The following is a 16,536-nucleotide window of genomic DNA, read 5'->3' on the forward strand; positions in this document are numbered from 1 at the left end:
ATTTTTTGTCTCACTGTATATCACAATTATCAATTTTGATCGAATTGATTTTTTTTTTATAAATTTTGGTTTCATTCAAATTAAAATTTATCAATTTTAATCTGTTGGTAACAAAGACTAAACACGACCGCATTGGCTTGAACACAACTGTTTTTTTTATGATAGAGAAAGGTGATTGGACAACCAATTCAGCCAACACGACCATGTTTATTACCCTGCACTGAACATGACCGTATTCATGTCTGTGTTGTCAACACACATATTTTGTCCATATTCGCAATTTTTTTCTCAACACAACCATATGTTCACACGACTTGTTTTCAACATGACCATGTTATGGACCAAATTCACAATCCTGTATTAAATATGAGACATTTGTTTTCATTTTCACTTTTTAAATTCAAATTATTTATATGTATTTATATTTTAACGAAAATATTTTTAAAAATTATTTAAAAGTATAAAAAGTAATAGATTTTAATATTCAAAAAATAATTGAAAAAAATTATAAAAATAATAAATTAATATATATTTTTAATAATCATAATTATATAAATTGTATTTTTATATCTTAGGAGCCAAAATATGATTAAATTTCTAAAGGCTAAATTTCGATTTTTTCTTTTTATTTTGTGTCCCATATATCTTTATATATTTGGTATTTGAAATTTAGCTTTTATATTTTATATTATTTTGTAAATTATAAATTAAATATAATTTTTTCTTAAAAATTACATTAATAAATTATTACATAATATAAAGTAAATTAATACATTAATATTATATTATAAAATACTCCCTTCGATTTCACAACTTTATAATATTTTTTATTATAATCAAATCAAACAACTTTTTTTTATTATTGTCCTAAAAACTATCAATATAGCAATATAAAATTTAATTATAGAATAATTCAAATCTATTTCTCTTAAAACCAAAATCTCTAAACTAAAACAACAATAGTTCTATAAACTCAACATTACATCTAAACCAATTTCAAATTAACAACATTCCCACCAAATTTAAATCGAAAGTTTCAAAAGTACCTCCGCACCGACAACAATGTCAACACAACAAATGTTGCAATAAATTAGACATTAGTTCATATTTACTAACAACATCGAAATTCAATCTATTCACTCTTCCAAGCATACAAGAACAAACAAAACCCCGGCAACTCGGCATCCCGGAAACTCCACGACGTCGACGTCGACAACCCCAATTCCCGACAACCTGACAACATCGGGCTCCCGCCGCCCCACCCCGCAACCTTCTCCGATCTAAACATAAAAACAGCGCTCCCGACGCAAGATCCGAACAACCAATTATGCACGTCCCAATAAACCTCGACCGGCATCCCGTCCACCGTCACCGCGCAATTTCCCCGAAACTTCCACCGCAAATGCACCACCCGCATTGCCGTTTTCCGGTCGATCCGGACCACTAGTCCCGGATCTCCGCCACCATCGCCGCCACCACCACCACCGCCGCCGCCGCTGTCGAATTCGATTTCAAGATCATGAATTTTGCCACCATCACAAAATTGAGCCTTAGTGGTAAAAACCCTTTTCCCCAAAATATGTTCCCTTTTCGAAATCAAAGCAGCATTCGAAAAAATCGAATTCGAAAAAGCCCCACTTTTCTTCAACGCTTCTTCCCTCAAATCTCCGACAGCCAAAACCATCTCCTTCTTACACACAACGGCTATGTAATACCCCTCCACGGGCTCCGGGCCCGGCCCGAACTTAGCGGATGAAAGATCCCAATAAACCTCGACTCCGCCATTAATGGCGCCCAGAAGTTGCAGACATTTCGAGCCTTTTCTTTTCGAGAAGAGAGAGGGCTTTACATCGACTTTACATATGCAATTGTAAGAAGAAACATCGTCGATTTCGACACTCACACAATGTCCCATTAAATTTCGACTCCAAATTACTGCGATCAGACAAGATTTGCCGAATAATCGGGACTTGTAGAGACAGGTAACTGAATTCTGAGATGATTTCGAAACAGACGATAGATTCGAACAAGAAGACGAAGCATCTGCAACTTGAACTCCATTTTCCCCAAAACACGACGGGAATTCGAAATCCCTCATTTTTTTTTTTTGTAAGAACAAAAATTAAAAACCCTAATTCTTAATTTTCTGAGGATGTAATGAAAATTAGATCGGTAGAATCGCTAATTCAAGTACGATGAGAGATTTTCGAGCATACCATCGATGGATTGATTGATTGATTCATGGATCGAGGAATCCACTTTCGACACCTCCTCGTCTGCTGCTTATCCTATTTTTTTGGTGGTAATGAAAATTGGTTTTTTTTTTTTTTTTGATTTTTTTTTTCGGGGGAATAAATGTGGAGCGGACGTTGTTATAAAGGTAACCACGAAACAGCTGTTCTTAAGTGAAGCTGAAGATTGAGGGGCAGGGATTGTTTATTTGGGGAGCTCCCAGGATCTTAGGTCCTGATTGGATCTATACCGTTGATAGTGTGGGACTTGTTTAAATGAACGGTGGATATGATTTCGGGAGCTGCCAAATATCACTTTGGGAGGACCCGGATCACTGTAATTATTTTATTTAATTTAAATTTTTTAACTTGTTGAGAAAATGTATAGACAAAACCCCATGGCATTACAGAAGCCTTAAATTTTCACTGTTAATTTAATTTAAAGAGGAGATGGGAATTTTATATTATATATTACAAACTATTAAAATATTTATTTATTTTGAAACCAAAAATAGAAAAGATTCCTCTCCCACATTGATTATTAATTATTGACAACAACAGCATTATAGGTAAGAGGGTGAGGAAATTTTAGTTGTATTTAGATAAGATTTTTTTTTTAAAAAAAAAGTTATTGTGAGTTTTTAAAATAATAATAATAATAAAAATATTTATGATTCCTTCATCTCGAAAGAATAGATGAATTTGCATTGGGTACGAAATCTAAAAAATATTTGTATTACATGAGTAATTGGAAAAAAAATATGTTGAAAAAACCCTTTTTTTTTTTTTTTGCTTTTTTTTGTACGAGTGCATTAATGTAAAAAATGAATGACGTTTGTGCAATAATAATAATAAGTTAAAGATAATTTTATAGTAATATGATAATTTAAAAAAATAAAATTATTACTTTAAATGAATGAAAATAGTAGTTCACTCGTAACAAAATATTTATTTTTTCATTTTAGTCTGCCCATAACAAAGTATTCATTTTATTTTTTTTTTAGTAATTGTACTATCTACCTAATATTACAAATATCCTTACAACTTAAAATATATTACACAAATGTCATTATCTTTTGTATCACACAATACTAATAAAATTATTTTAATCATTTTTACTTTAATTCTATTATATTCCAATATAATATTAATATTTTTAAAACTCTGTGAAAAAAACAAATGGATACATAGTTATAGAACGGATGAGGTGAGTATAATAAAATTATTAAATTAGGACAAATGACATATAATATATTATTATTATTTTTTAGAAAACTTCTATTGATATAATAGATATTAATTATACTCCTCTGGCTCTATTTGCATGAAAAGTAAATATTTATTTATTTTTAATAAAATTTAATAAATATTGTATTTTAATGATAATTTTGATAATTATTATAATTTTGATATGTAAAAGTAAAATTAATGTGAGAGTATTGAGGTAAATAATTATAAATATAATTAAATTATGTAAAATTGTTTCTCCAAGAATTTGTTTGGTTTCTGAATAAATTTAAAATTTTATTTGGTTTTTAATTAAATAGTAAAAAATATATATTTTTTATTAAATCTTAATAATTTGAATTAAATATATTATTCTCTTTGTTATTATTAGTTTTTTTAAAAAAAGATGAACCCGAGGAAAAGGGATGGACTTTGAAGGTTTTTTTTGTGTGCGACGATGTTCCTCAATGATATAAATAAATAATACTCTTTTCGTCTCATGTACCGTGTCTGTTACACTGTAGATAAGGTATTCTAGAAGGGATGTAATTAGTAGATAATTAAGAATGTATTAGTGAAAATAATTAACCGATAATATAAATAATTATAAATTAAGATTAAGATAACTAATTAGTTTAATTAAAATTAAAAAAAATTAAAAAATTTAAAATGAGATTAAAGTGTTTAATTATTTTTCAAAAAAAGAAAGTGAAATAGTATATGAGACGGACAGAAACGGCAACGTGGACATGATATGTGAGACGGAGGGAGTAGTATTTATTTATTCCTTTCTTATTTTAATTTAAAATATATTTTATAAATTTTATTTGTATAAATTAACTATATGTGTAATATATATTTAAAATTTATATAACAATTAAAAAAATATTAAATTGTTAATGTATGTCTTTATTACAATAATAAATAATTTTTTTAATGAATAAATAAAATAATAATAATACATATACATTTCGTATAAAGGACATAAAAAAAACACTTTAGTAAAATTGAAATTCCAGAGTTGAAATAAATCTGTTTTTTCTGGTGGTGAGGTCAAAAGGTATTTTCATACGAGACAAAAGAGCTGCCTGTTTTTGAAGGCTCCCTGGACCCCGACTCCTTCAATGCGTGAGGCCTGTTCTGGAGTTGGGATCCAAGGCGTTGCTAAAACTAGGCAGAGACAAGGCGTGCCTGGACGGATGATGTATTATCTCCTGGACTATTACTCCCAACCAACTCATACATACGACTATTTTGAGAGCTCCCAGGAGCAGAGAAACAGACGAATGATTGATGTAGCTAATAACCCTCCACGTGATCGGGTTCTCCGGTCCCTGGTTCTCTTAACGAGCTGGCAGGAAATCAACATCACCGCACAAATATAAATACAGATATACGGTTTTCTGTTTATGTACATTTTTTTATTAATCATATTTGATTTTTAAATAAAATGTTATTCATAAATGGAGTTTTTTTTTTTTCTTATTAAATACTTTTTTTATCTCTGGTATTCTTTACGCACAATAATTTAGTAGAAGTATAATTAATAAATAATTAAAAATATATTAATAAAAATAATTATTTTTAAAAAAATTAGATTAAAATTAAAATAATTAATTATTTTAATTAAAATTTAAAAAATTTTAAATTTTAAATTTTAAAATAAAATTAAAATAATAGTGTTATTTATAACAGTGTTATTTATCATTTTTATCCGTCTCAAAATAATAGTCTTATATTCATAAATAATCATATCACCATAAATTACTCATACTTTTTAATTTTTATTATACAATTGCCACTACTTTTTACACTAATACACTTGTAAGAACAAAAAAGTCTTTTACTTATACTTTGTATCCACTATCAATATAATATCAATATTTTTTAAATTTCGAGTTCAATCCAATTAAAACTATATTTATAGGACGGATGGAATATTAATTTTATTTATTATTTTAAAGAAAGTTTTAAAAACTTCAATACACCAAAAATATTTGTCTATAAATAGAATTATATATTGATTTGTGGCCAACCAAAAAAAGTCTGTAATGAAAGCTGTTGAGCGGTGAAAGCAAACACCTTTACTTTACAGCTCTCTAAATTATTATTATTATTATTGAAAAATATTACAGCTATTTTTTTTTTCATTTATTTTAATAATATTTTTACTCATACTATAAGTTTTGTGATACAAATTATTTATGGATATATTGATACTTTTTTTTGGTCTGTACGACAAGTATTTATTTACTTTTAACGAATAATTTAATAAATATTATATTTTAATAATAATTAGAAGTACTTTAATGTATAAGGATTATTTTGGTTTGTGCTTCAATTTGATATAATTGTATTGATTTAAATAAATTATAAATACTTTTATCATAAAATTATTTTATTATAAAATATATGTGACACATGAAAATACAAGAAACACGCCGCATGATTATGCTTAACATACACATGCATGCGTATTATTATTATTATTATTATTATTATTGTTATTATTTATCATTATTATTTTATGTAGTGAAACTTTAGGATGTGTTTTGTTTTGGGTCGGCCTTACACTATATCATTTTTATTTTATTTTTCTAAAACTTTGTTTATTTTGGGGTTTTTGAGAATTTTTAGTATTCTTTAATGTTTTTCTAAAAAATTTTAAACCAACCACATAATGTTTATTTATTTATTTATTTAAAATATCAAATTAAATAAATATTTATTCCCAACTCATGGTGCATTTGGTTCGAAGTTGCAGATTGTAGTTGAAACTTTAATTTTTTTGCTAACTAATGTTATGTTATATACTTATATGATTGTAAATTGAGTTATATATAATGTAATACTCTCTCCGTTCCGGTTCAAGGTTGTTATTTACTTTTTGCACGTAGATTTTTGAATATGAGTATTATAATGAGTTGTAGTGAAAAAGACAAAAATATCCCTATTAGTATTGTGTAATATAAAAATAATGATATTTGTGTAATATAGTGTAAGTTTGAAGGGTATTTATTATGTTAGGTAGGTGTACAATTACTAAATTAGGAAATGGTAACCTTGTTTTGAGACGGACGAAAATGAAAAATGACAATCTTTCAATGGGACAGAGGGATTATATATTTTATTAAAAATAAATTTATAATGTTTAAGAGTAACATTTCAATAAATTATATTCAAATATAGATATTATTTTATAAAAAATTAATTTTTTACAAATACAAATAAAAAAAAACATATACTTATATATAATTAATATAAATTTATTTATAAATGATATGAAGTTTAAAAATATATAAATATATTTATTTATGTAGGAGCGATAAAAATATTATATAATTGTGTCACCTTAACAAAATTTTAAAAAATAATTTAGATGAAAAATATATTGAAAGTATAGTATATTTAGGGTGTTTTTGTTCAAGGGATTTTGCTAAAAATGTACTATTCATCCAAAAAAATTTTCCCAAAAAATATCACATCAAACATTTAATTTTTATTTTCTATATTATTGTAAAAATCAATTTTACATTCAAAACATCGTATCAAAACCTATTTATATCACATCATACAACTATTACAATTCAAAAATTTTACTATTCAAATTTTAACTCAAAATCCAAATCGCCAAACAAACACACCCTTAGTTAGTAATTTTTTTTAGTTTTCATTTAAACAATATCTTAAATTTACTAATTTTTTTTAAAAAACAATTATAAATTTTCATTTAAAATTATATAAATTGAAAGTAAAATTGCTCATAACTCCCTGTTATTTTAAAATTCTCTATATTTTAAAAATTGTATGGTTCTCAATTATACTTTTAAAAACGTTGCATGAAATCTCCCGGTCATGAAATTTCTTTTGTGTGATGAGAATATAATTTTCTATCTATATTTTTCTTTGCATGGCGGAGGTTTCATGCTACTTTTTAAAAGCATAAGAGAACACCATGCACCTTTTAAAGGATTAAATTTTGAAACAACATAGAACTTTTATGCAACGTTTTTTAAAGTATAAAGAGACGCTATTTAATTTTTAAAATAAAAAGGATTTACGTTAAATTTCGAAATTATAAAAAAAATAAAAAAAATTATGGATAATTTTCCCTTGAATAACAAAATTTTGAAAAATATGAACTTATAATGCCAACCTAACTCCATCTTTTAACCAATTAACAAAGTTTTAGTTAATTAATTAATTAATTATATTTTTTTTAAGGAAAATGATGGGTGAGATCATTATGTTGGAAGGGCAAAATGGACACTTTACCGTCATGTAATGGAAATGGTGCACATCGATCATTAAACTGTAGCAAGTGGTGGAATTATTATTATTATTATTATTATTATTATTATTATGGTAAACAGTTTTTTTTAGTTCAGTCTCCGACGGCTATGCGGGCGTCTCCGACGCTGAAGGACTAAAACAACAAAAAAATTTTACTTATAAAACTAGTTACAACATACTACAGTTACAGGACTAAAATGATAAAGGTTTAATTACGGAACAAAAAAAAAAAACAATTTACCCTTATTATTATTATTATTATTATTATTATTTTATTTTATATTTTATTTTTAAAAAGTATATGAATTAGTTGAACAAATAACTAACACACATTTGACTAACACAATATTTTAATTGAATAGCATCACCAATAACCATGACTCAATTGTGTAAAAAATTACCAAAACTTTCTAGAATTATATATATATATATACATATATATACATATTGTACCTTAATTAAATATGCATATCATATTCAATTTGATCACAACAATTAGGGTGTTGAATATATAAATATATACCCAATACGCAAGATATATTATAACAACACAAAATATATGTTACCATAATATAAATATAAATATAATATATGAATTGACAACATATAATAATAATTTATTCGTAAAATATTAGAGTTTATCATCACAAGATGTATGTTAATTATTCCCTGGTTCGATGTTATAATTAGGCATTAAATTTGTTGGGATATTTTAGATATTCAATTTTAGATTTAGTAGATTTATTTCGATTTGATCTTATTCATAGATTAGATTACTTAGATTTGAGTCTATCGAGTCTGTTTGTATGACCTATATATAGACTCCTTATTTTGACGATAATAAGACAATTTCATTATTTTTCCCCAAAATTTCTAACATGGTATCAGAGCCTATTTTTTCTCATGCCGTAGATATAGCCTACCAACCCGTGTTTCTCCGGGTACATTCAACCTGGATTGTACCCGGAGGTCTTGTGATTTTGAGATCATGCATTTGCAAGTCTGTCTTTTTGCAAATTTGTCTCGTTTGCGATCTTTCATCTGTCCGCTGCCTGTTTGGTCGTGCATGCAATCTGGAATTTGTTTGCGATCTGCATATGAAATCTATCTGCGATCTGTCTGATATCTACCATATGTCCACTGCCTATCTGTTGCCTGTGTGCGATCTGCCATCTGTCGTTGCTTGTCTGTTGCCTGCGTACGATCTGTCATCTTTTGTTGCTTGTTTGTTGCCGGAAATCTGTCTATAATATGTCATCTGTCCGCTGCTTGTCTGTTGCATGAGAGGTAGTATGCTCTCGACACAGCTGCCTCGGCCGACTCGTACGAGCGCGCCCGGCTCTTCATCATGTCGTCCCCTCTGCTCATAGCACCCGCGTAGAGGTCAGCCGGGTTGTCAGTGAGCTTCATTGGCATGTTGCGCGTCATGCGCACCATTGTCACCACTCCCATCACGAATGTTAGTACTCCTGTAAAGAGATGGTTGTTGTTCGCATCCGTCAGCTTTTAGGAAATCGGAGGCTGCAAAGAGAGACAGATGGACAGACGATGGGCTGTCATCGGGTTATGGGCTGTCATCGGATGGACAACGGGTCCGTGAACGGCGGACAAGGTCGTCGTTCGCAATTTTTTGCCGCGACGTGCATCGCAGGAAATCCATTTTTTTGCTGCCTACATATTCGCGAAAATCCGCGGAGGAGTTTTTTAGGGCGCCCACTCTGTCTCGATGGACGGCTTGACCGGCATTCGTACGTCGGGTCACGAATTCGCTGTTGTCTGCCGGGGCAGACATCGACAATGATCCTTTCGCAGGTTCAACTATAGAATCCTTGTTACGAGTTCTCTTTTCTCTAAACGATAATTATTAATGGACTTCTCGCGATGACGCGGGTTCGTCGGCGCCCGTGCGCGAATCCTCGTTCGCAATATACAGCTGGACGACGGGTCCGTGAACGGCGGACAAGGTCGTCGTTCGCGATTTTTGGACGCGACATGCATCGCAGGAAATCCATTTTTGCTGCCTACATATTCACGAAAATCCACGCAGGAGTTTTTTGGGGCGCGCACTCTGTCTCGATGGACGGCTTAACAGGCATTCGTACGCAAGGTCACGAATTCGCTGTTGTCTGCAGGGGCAGACATCGACAATGATCGTTTCGCAGGTTCAGATCCTTGTTACGAGTTCTCTTTTCTCTAAACGATAAGGCTTAATGGACTTCTCCCGTTGACGCGGGTTCGTCGGCGCCCGTACGCGAATCCTCGTTCGCAATATACGGCTGGACGACGGGTCCGTGAACGGCGGACAAGGTCGTCGTTCGCGATTTTTGGACGCGACGTGCATCGCAGGAAATCCATTTTTGCTGCCTACATATTCACGAAAATTCACGCAGGAGTTTTTTGGGGCGCCCACTCTGTCTCGATGGACGGCTTAACAGGCATTCGTACGCCGGGTCACGAATTCGCTGTTGTCTGCAGGGGCAGACATCGACAATGATCGTTTCGCAGGTTCAACTATAGAATTCTTCTTACGAGTTCTCTTTTTTCTAAACGATAAGGCTTAATGGACTTCTCGCGTTGACGCGTGTTCGTCGGCGCCCGTGCGCGTATCCTCGTTCGCAATATACGGCTGGACGACGGGTCCGTAAACGGCGGACAAGGTCGTCGTTCGCGATTTTTGGCCGCGACGTGCATCGCAGGAAATCTATTTTTGCTACCTACATATTCCCAAAAATCCGCATAGGAGTTTTTTGGGGCGCCCACTCTGTCTCGATGGACGGCCTGACCGGCATTCGTACGTCGGGTCACGAATTCGCTGTTGCCGGGGCAGACATCGACAATGATCTTTTCGCAGGTTCAACTATAGAATCCTTCTTACGAGTTCTCTTTTCTCTAAACGATAAGGCTTAATAGACTTCTCGCGATTACGCGGGTTCGTCGGCGCCCGTGCGCGAATCCTCGTTCGCAATATACGGCTGGACGATGGGTCCGTGAACGGCGGACAAGGTTGTCGTTCGCGATTTTTGGCCGCGACGTGCATCGCAGGAAATCCATTTTTGCTACCTACATATTCACAAAAATCCGCATAGGAGTTTTTTGGGGCGCCCACTCTGTCTCAATGGACGGCCTGACCGGCATTCGTACGTCGGGTCACGAATTCGCTGTTGTCTGCCGGGGCAGACATCGACAATGATCTTTTCGCAGGTTCAACTATAGAATCCTTCTTACGAGTTCTCTTTTCTCGAAACGATAAGGCTTAATAGACTTCTCGCGATTACGCGGGTTCGTCGGCGCCCGTGCGTGAATCCTCGTTCGCAATATACGGCTAGATGACGGGTCCGTGAACGGCGGACAAGGTCATCGTTCGCGATTTTTTGCCGCGACGTGCATTGCAGAAAATCCATTTTTTTGCTGCCTACATATTCGCGAAAATCCGCGGAGGATTTTTTTGGGGCGCCCACTCTGTCTCGATGGACGGCCTGACCGGCATTCGTACGTCGGGTCACGAATTCGCTGTTGCCGGGGCAGACATCGACAATGATCTTTTCGCAGGTTCAACTATAGAATCCTTCTTACGAGTTCTCTTTTCTCTAAACGATAAGGCTTAATAGACTTCTCGCGATTACGCGGGTTCGTCGGCGCCCGTGCGCGAATCCTCGTTCGCAATATACGGCTGGACGATGGGTCCGTGAACGGCGGACAAGGTTGTCGTTCGCGATTTTTGGCCGCGACGTGCATCGCAGGAAATCCATTTTTGCTACCTACATATTCACAAAAATCCGCATAGGAGTTTTTTGGGGCGCCCACTCTGTCTCGATGGACGGCCTGACCGGCATTCGTACGTCGGGTCGCGAATTCGCTGTTGTCTGCCGGGGCAGACATCGACAATGATCTTTTCACAGGTTCAACTATAGAATTCTTCTTACGAGTTCTCTTTTCTCTAAACGATAAGGCTTAATAGACTTCTCGCGATTACGCGGGTTCGTCGGTGCCCGTGCGCGAATCCTCGTTCGCAATATACGGCTGGACGACGGGTCCGTGAACGACGGACAAGGTCGTCGTTCGCGATTTTTGGACGCGACGTGCATCGCAGGAAATCCATTTTTGCTGCCTACATATTCACGAATATCCACGCAGGAGTTTTTTGGGGCGCGCACTCTGTCTCGATGGACGGCTTAACAGGCATTCGTACGCCAGGTCACGAATTCGCTGTTGTCTGCAGGGGCAGACATCGACAATGATCGTTTCGCAGGTTCAACTATAGAATCCTTCTTACGAGTTCTCTTTTCTCGAAACGATAAGGCTTAATAGACTTCTCGCGATTACGCGGGTTCGTCGGCGCCCGTGCGTAAATCCTCGTTCGCAATATACGGCTGGACGACGGGTCCGTGAACGGCGGACAAGGTCATCGTTCGCGATTTTTTGCCGCGACGTGCATCGCAGAAAATCCATTTTTTTGCTGCCTACATATTCGCGAAAATCCGCGGAGGAGTTTTTTGGGGCGCCCACTCTATCTCGATGGACGGCCTGACCGGCATTCATACGTCGGGTCACGAATTCGCTGTTGCCGGGGCAGACATCGACAATGATCTTTTCGCAGGTTCAACTATAGAATCCTTCTTACGAGTTCTCTTTTCTCTAAACGATAAGGCTTAGTAGACTTCTCGCGATTACGCGGGTTCGTCGGCGCCCGTGCGCGAATCCTCGTTCGCAATATACGGCTGGACGATGGGTCCGTGAACGGCGGACAAGGTTGTCGTTCGCGATTTTTGGCCGCGACGTGCATCGCAGGAAATCCATTTTTGCTACCTACATATTCACAAAATTCTGCATAGGAGTTTTTTGGGGCGCCCACTCTGTCTCGATGGACGGCCTGACCGGCATTCGTACGTCGGGTCACGAATTCGCTGTTGTCTGCCGGGGCAGACATCGACAATGATCTTTTCGCAGGTTCAACTATAGAATCCTTCTTACGAGTTCTCTTTTCTCGAAACGATAAGGCTTAATAGACTTCTCGCGATTACGCGGGTTCGTCGGCGCCCGTGCGTGAATCCTCGTTCGCAATATACGGCTGGACGACGGGTCCGTGAACGGCGGACAAGGTAATCGTTCGCGATTTTTTGCCGCGACGTGCATCGCAGAAAATCCATTTTTTTGCTGCCTACATATTCGCGAAAATCCGCGGAGGAGTTTTTTGGGGCGCCCACTCTGTCTCGATGGACGGCCTGACCGGCATTCGTACGCCAGGTCACGAATTCGCTGTTGTCTGCAGGGGCAGACATCGACAATGATCGTTTCGCAGGTTCAACTATAGAATCCTTCTTACGAGTTCTCTTTTCTCTAAACGATAAGGCTTAATAGACTTCTCGCGATTACGCGGGTTCGTCGGCGCCCGTGCGCGAATCCTCGTTCGCAATATACGGCTGGACGATGGGTCCGTGAACGGCAGACAAGGTTGTCGTTCGCGATTTTTGGCTGCGACGTGCATCGCAGGAAATCCATTTTTGCTACCTACATATTCACAAAAATCCGCATAGGAGTTTTTTGGGGCGCCCACTCTGTCTCGATGGACGGCCTGACCGGCATTCGTATGTCGGGTCACAAATTCGCTGTTGTCTGCCGGAGCAGACATCGACAATGATCTTTTCGCAGGTTCAATTATAGAATTCTTCTTACGAGTTCTCTTTTCTCTAAACGATAAGGCTTAATAGACTTCTCGCGATTACGCGGGTTCGTCGGCGCCCGTGCGCGAATCCTCGTTCGCAATATACGGCTGGACGACGGGTCCGTGAACGGCGGACACGGTCGTCGTTCGCGATTTTTGGACGCGACGTGCATCGCAGGAAATCCATTTTTGCTGCCTACATATTCACGAAAATCCACGCAGGAGTTTTTTGGGGCGCGCACTCTGTCTCGATGGACGGCTTAACAGGCATTCGTACGCCAGGTCACGAATTCGCTGTTGTCTGCAGGGGCAGACATCGACAATGATCGTTTCGCAGGTTCAACTATAGAATCCTTCTTACGAGTTCTCTTTTCTCGAAACGATAAGGCTTAATAGACTTCTCGCGATTACGCGGGTTCGTCGGCGCCCGTGTGTGAATCCTCGTTCGCAATATACGGCTGGACGACGGGTCCGTGAACGGCGGACAAGGTAATCGTTCGCGATTTTTTGCCGCGACGTGCATCGCAGAAAATCCATTTTTTTGCTGCCTACATATTCGCGAAAATCTGCGGAGGAGTTTTTTGGGGCGCCCACTCTGTCTCGATGGACGGCCTGACCGACATTCGTACGTCGGGTCACGAATTCGCCGTTGTTTTCCGGGGCAGACATCGACAATGATCCTTTCGCAGGTTCAACTATAGAATCCTTGTTACGAGTTCTCTTTTCTCTAAACGATAATTATTACTGGACTTTTCGCTATGACGCGGGTTCGTTGGCGCCCGTGCGCGAATCCTCGTTCGCAATATACGGCTGCACGATGGGTCCGTGAACGGCGGACAAGGTCGTCGTTCGCAATTTTTGGACGCGACGTGCATCGCAGGAAATCCATTTTTGCTGCCTACATATTCGCAAAAATCCGCGCAGGAGTTTTTTGGGGCGCCCACTCTGTCTCGATGGACGTCTTAACAGACATTCGTACACCGGGTCACGAATTCGCTGTTGTCTGCAGGGGCAGACATCGGCAATGATCGTTTCGCAGGTTCAACTATAGAATCCTTCTTACGAGTTCTCTTTTCTCAAAACGATAAGGCTTAATAGACTTCTCGCGATTACGCGGGTTCGTCGGCGCCCGTGCGTGAATCCTCGTTCGCAATATACGGCTAGATGACGGGTCCGTGAACGGCGGACAAGGTCATCGTTCGCGATTTTTTGCCGCGACGTGCATCGCAGAAAATCCATTTTTTTGCTGCCTACATATTCGCGAAAATCCGCGGAGGAGTTTTTTGGGGCGCCCACTCTGTCTCGATGGACGGCCTGACCGACATTCGTACGTCGGGTCACGAATTCGCCGTTGTTTTCCGGGGCAGACATCGACAATGATCCTTTCGCAGGTTCAACTATAGAATCCTTGTTACGAGTTCTCTTTTCTCTAAACGATAATTATTACTGGACTTCTCGCTATGACGCGGGTTCGTCGGCGCCCGTGCGCGAATCCTCGTTCGCAATATACGGCTGCACGATGGGTCCGTGAACGGCGGACAAGGTCGTCGTTCGCAATTTTTGGACGCGACGTGCATCGCAGGAAATCCATTTTTGCTGCCTACATATTCGCAAAAATCCGCGCAGGAGTTTTTTGGGGCGCCCACTCTGTCTCGATGGACGTCTTAACAGACATTCGTACACCGGGTCACGAATTCGCTGTTGTCTGCAGGGGCAGACATCGGCAATGATCGTTTCGCAGGTTCAACTATAGAATCCTTCTTACGAGTTCTCTTTTCTCTAAACGATAAGGTTTAATGGACTTCTCGCGATGACGCGGGTTCGTCGGCGCCCGTGCGTGAATCCTCGTTCGCAATATACGGCTGGACGACGGGTCCGTGAACGGCGGACAAGGTAATCGTTCGCGATTTTTTGCCGCGACGTGCATCGCAAAAAATCTATTTTTTTGCTGCCTACATACTCGTTAAAATCCGCGCAGGAGTTTTTTGGGGCGCCCACTCTGTCTCGATTGACGGCCTGACCGGCATTCGTACGTCGGGTCACGAATTCGCTGTTGTCTGTCGGGGCAGACATCGACAATGATCCTTTCGCAGGTTCAACTATAGAATCCTTGTTACGAGTTCTCTTTTCTCTAAACGATAATTGTTACTAGACTTCTCGCTATGACGCGGGTTCGTCGACGCCCGTGCGCGAATCATCATTCGCAATATACGACTGGACGACGGGTCCGTAAACGGCGGACAAGGTCGTCGTTCGCGAGTTTTGGACGCGACGTGCATCGCAGGAAATCCATTTTTGCTGCCTACATATTCGCGAAAATCCGCGCAGGAGTTTTTTGGGGCGCCCACTCTGTCTCCTTGGACGTCTTAACAAGCATTCGTATGTCGGGTCACGAATTCGCTGTTGTTTGCAGGGGCAGACATCGACAATGATCGTTTCGCAGGTTCAACTATAGAATCCTTCTTACGAGTTCTCTTTTCTCTAAATGATAAGGTTTACTGGACTTCTCGCATTGACGCGGGTTTGTCTGCGCCCGTGCGCGAATCCTCGTTTGCAATATACGGCTGGACGACGGGTCCGTGAACAACATACAAGGTCATCGTTCGCTATTTTTGGCCGTGACGTGCATCGCAGGAAATCCATTTTTGCTGCGTACATATTTTCAAAAATCCGCGCAGGAGTTTTTTGGGGCGGCCACTCTGCCTCGACGGACGGCCTGACCGGCATTCCTACGTCGGGTCACAAATTCGCTGTTGTATGCCGGGGCAGACATCGACAATGATCCTTTCGCAGGTTCACCTATAGAATCTTTGTTACGTGTTCTCTTTTTCTCTAAACAATAAGGCTTACTAGACTTCTCGCGTTGACGCGGGTTTGTCGGCGCCCGTGTGCAAATCCTCGCTCGCAATATACGGCTGCACGACGGATCCGTGAACAGCATACAAGGTCGTCTTTCGCGATTTTTGGCCGTGACGTGCATCGCAGGAAATTCTTTTTTGCTTTTCCACCCGACTTCGTGTCTAACTTCCTTTAAAATTTTGCTATCCTTATGTTTATTATTATTATTATTTTTTGTACGTAACAAATTTATTATATTTTTTTTCTCTCGTCTTTCTATCCCTA

The 16,536-nt window shown here is 37.9% G+C and overlaps 1 protein-coding gene across 1 annotated transcript; it reads right to left on the reverse strand.

Moving 5' to 3' along the window:
- Positions 1-903: 903 nt before the first annotated feature.
- On the reverse strand, positions 904-2,351 carry LOC127249006 (uncharacterized). The gene has a single exon (XM_051271598.1). The coding sequence runs from the start codon at positions 2,096-2,098 to the stop codon at positions 1,133-1,135; it is 966 nt and encodes a 321-aa protein (XP_051127555.1). The 5' UTR covers positions 2,099-2,351; the 3' UTR covers positions 904-1,132.
- Positions 2,352-16,536: the final 14,185 nt, after the last annotated feature.

The sequence above is a fragment of the Andrographis paniculata genome, unplaced genomic scaffold (assembly GCF_009805555.1).
Source record: "Andrographis paniculata isolate CXL003 unplaced genomic scaffold, ASM980555v1 Contig35END, whole genome shotgun sequence".
In the NCBI taxonomy this organism is placed as follows: domain Eukaryota; kingdom Viridiplantae; phylum Streptophyta; class Magnoliopsida; order Lamiales; family Acanthaceae; genus Andrographis; species Andrographis paniculata.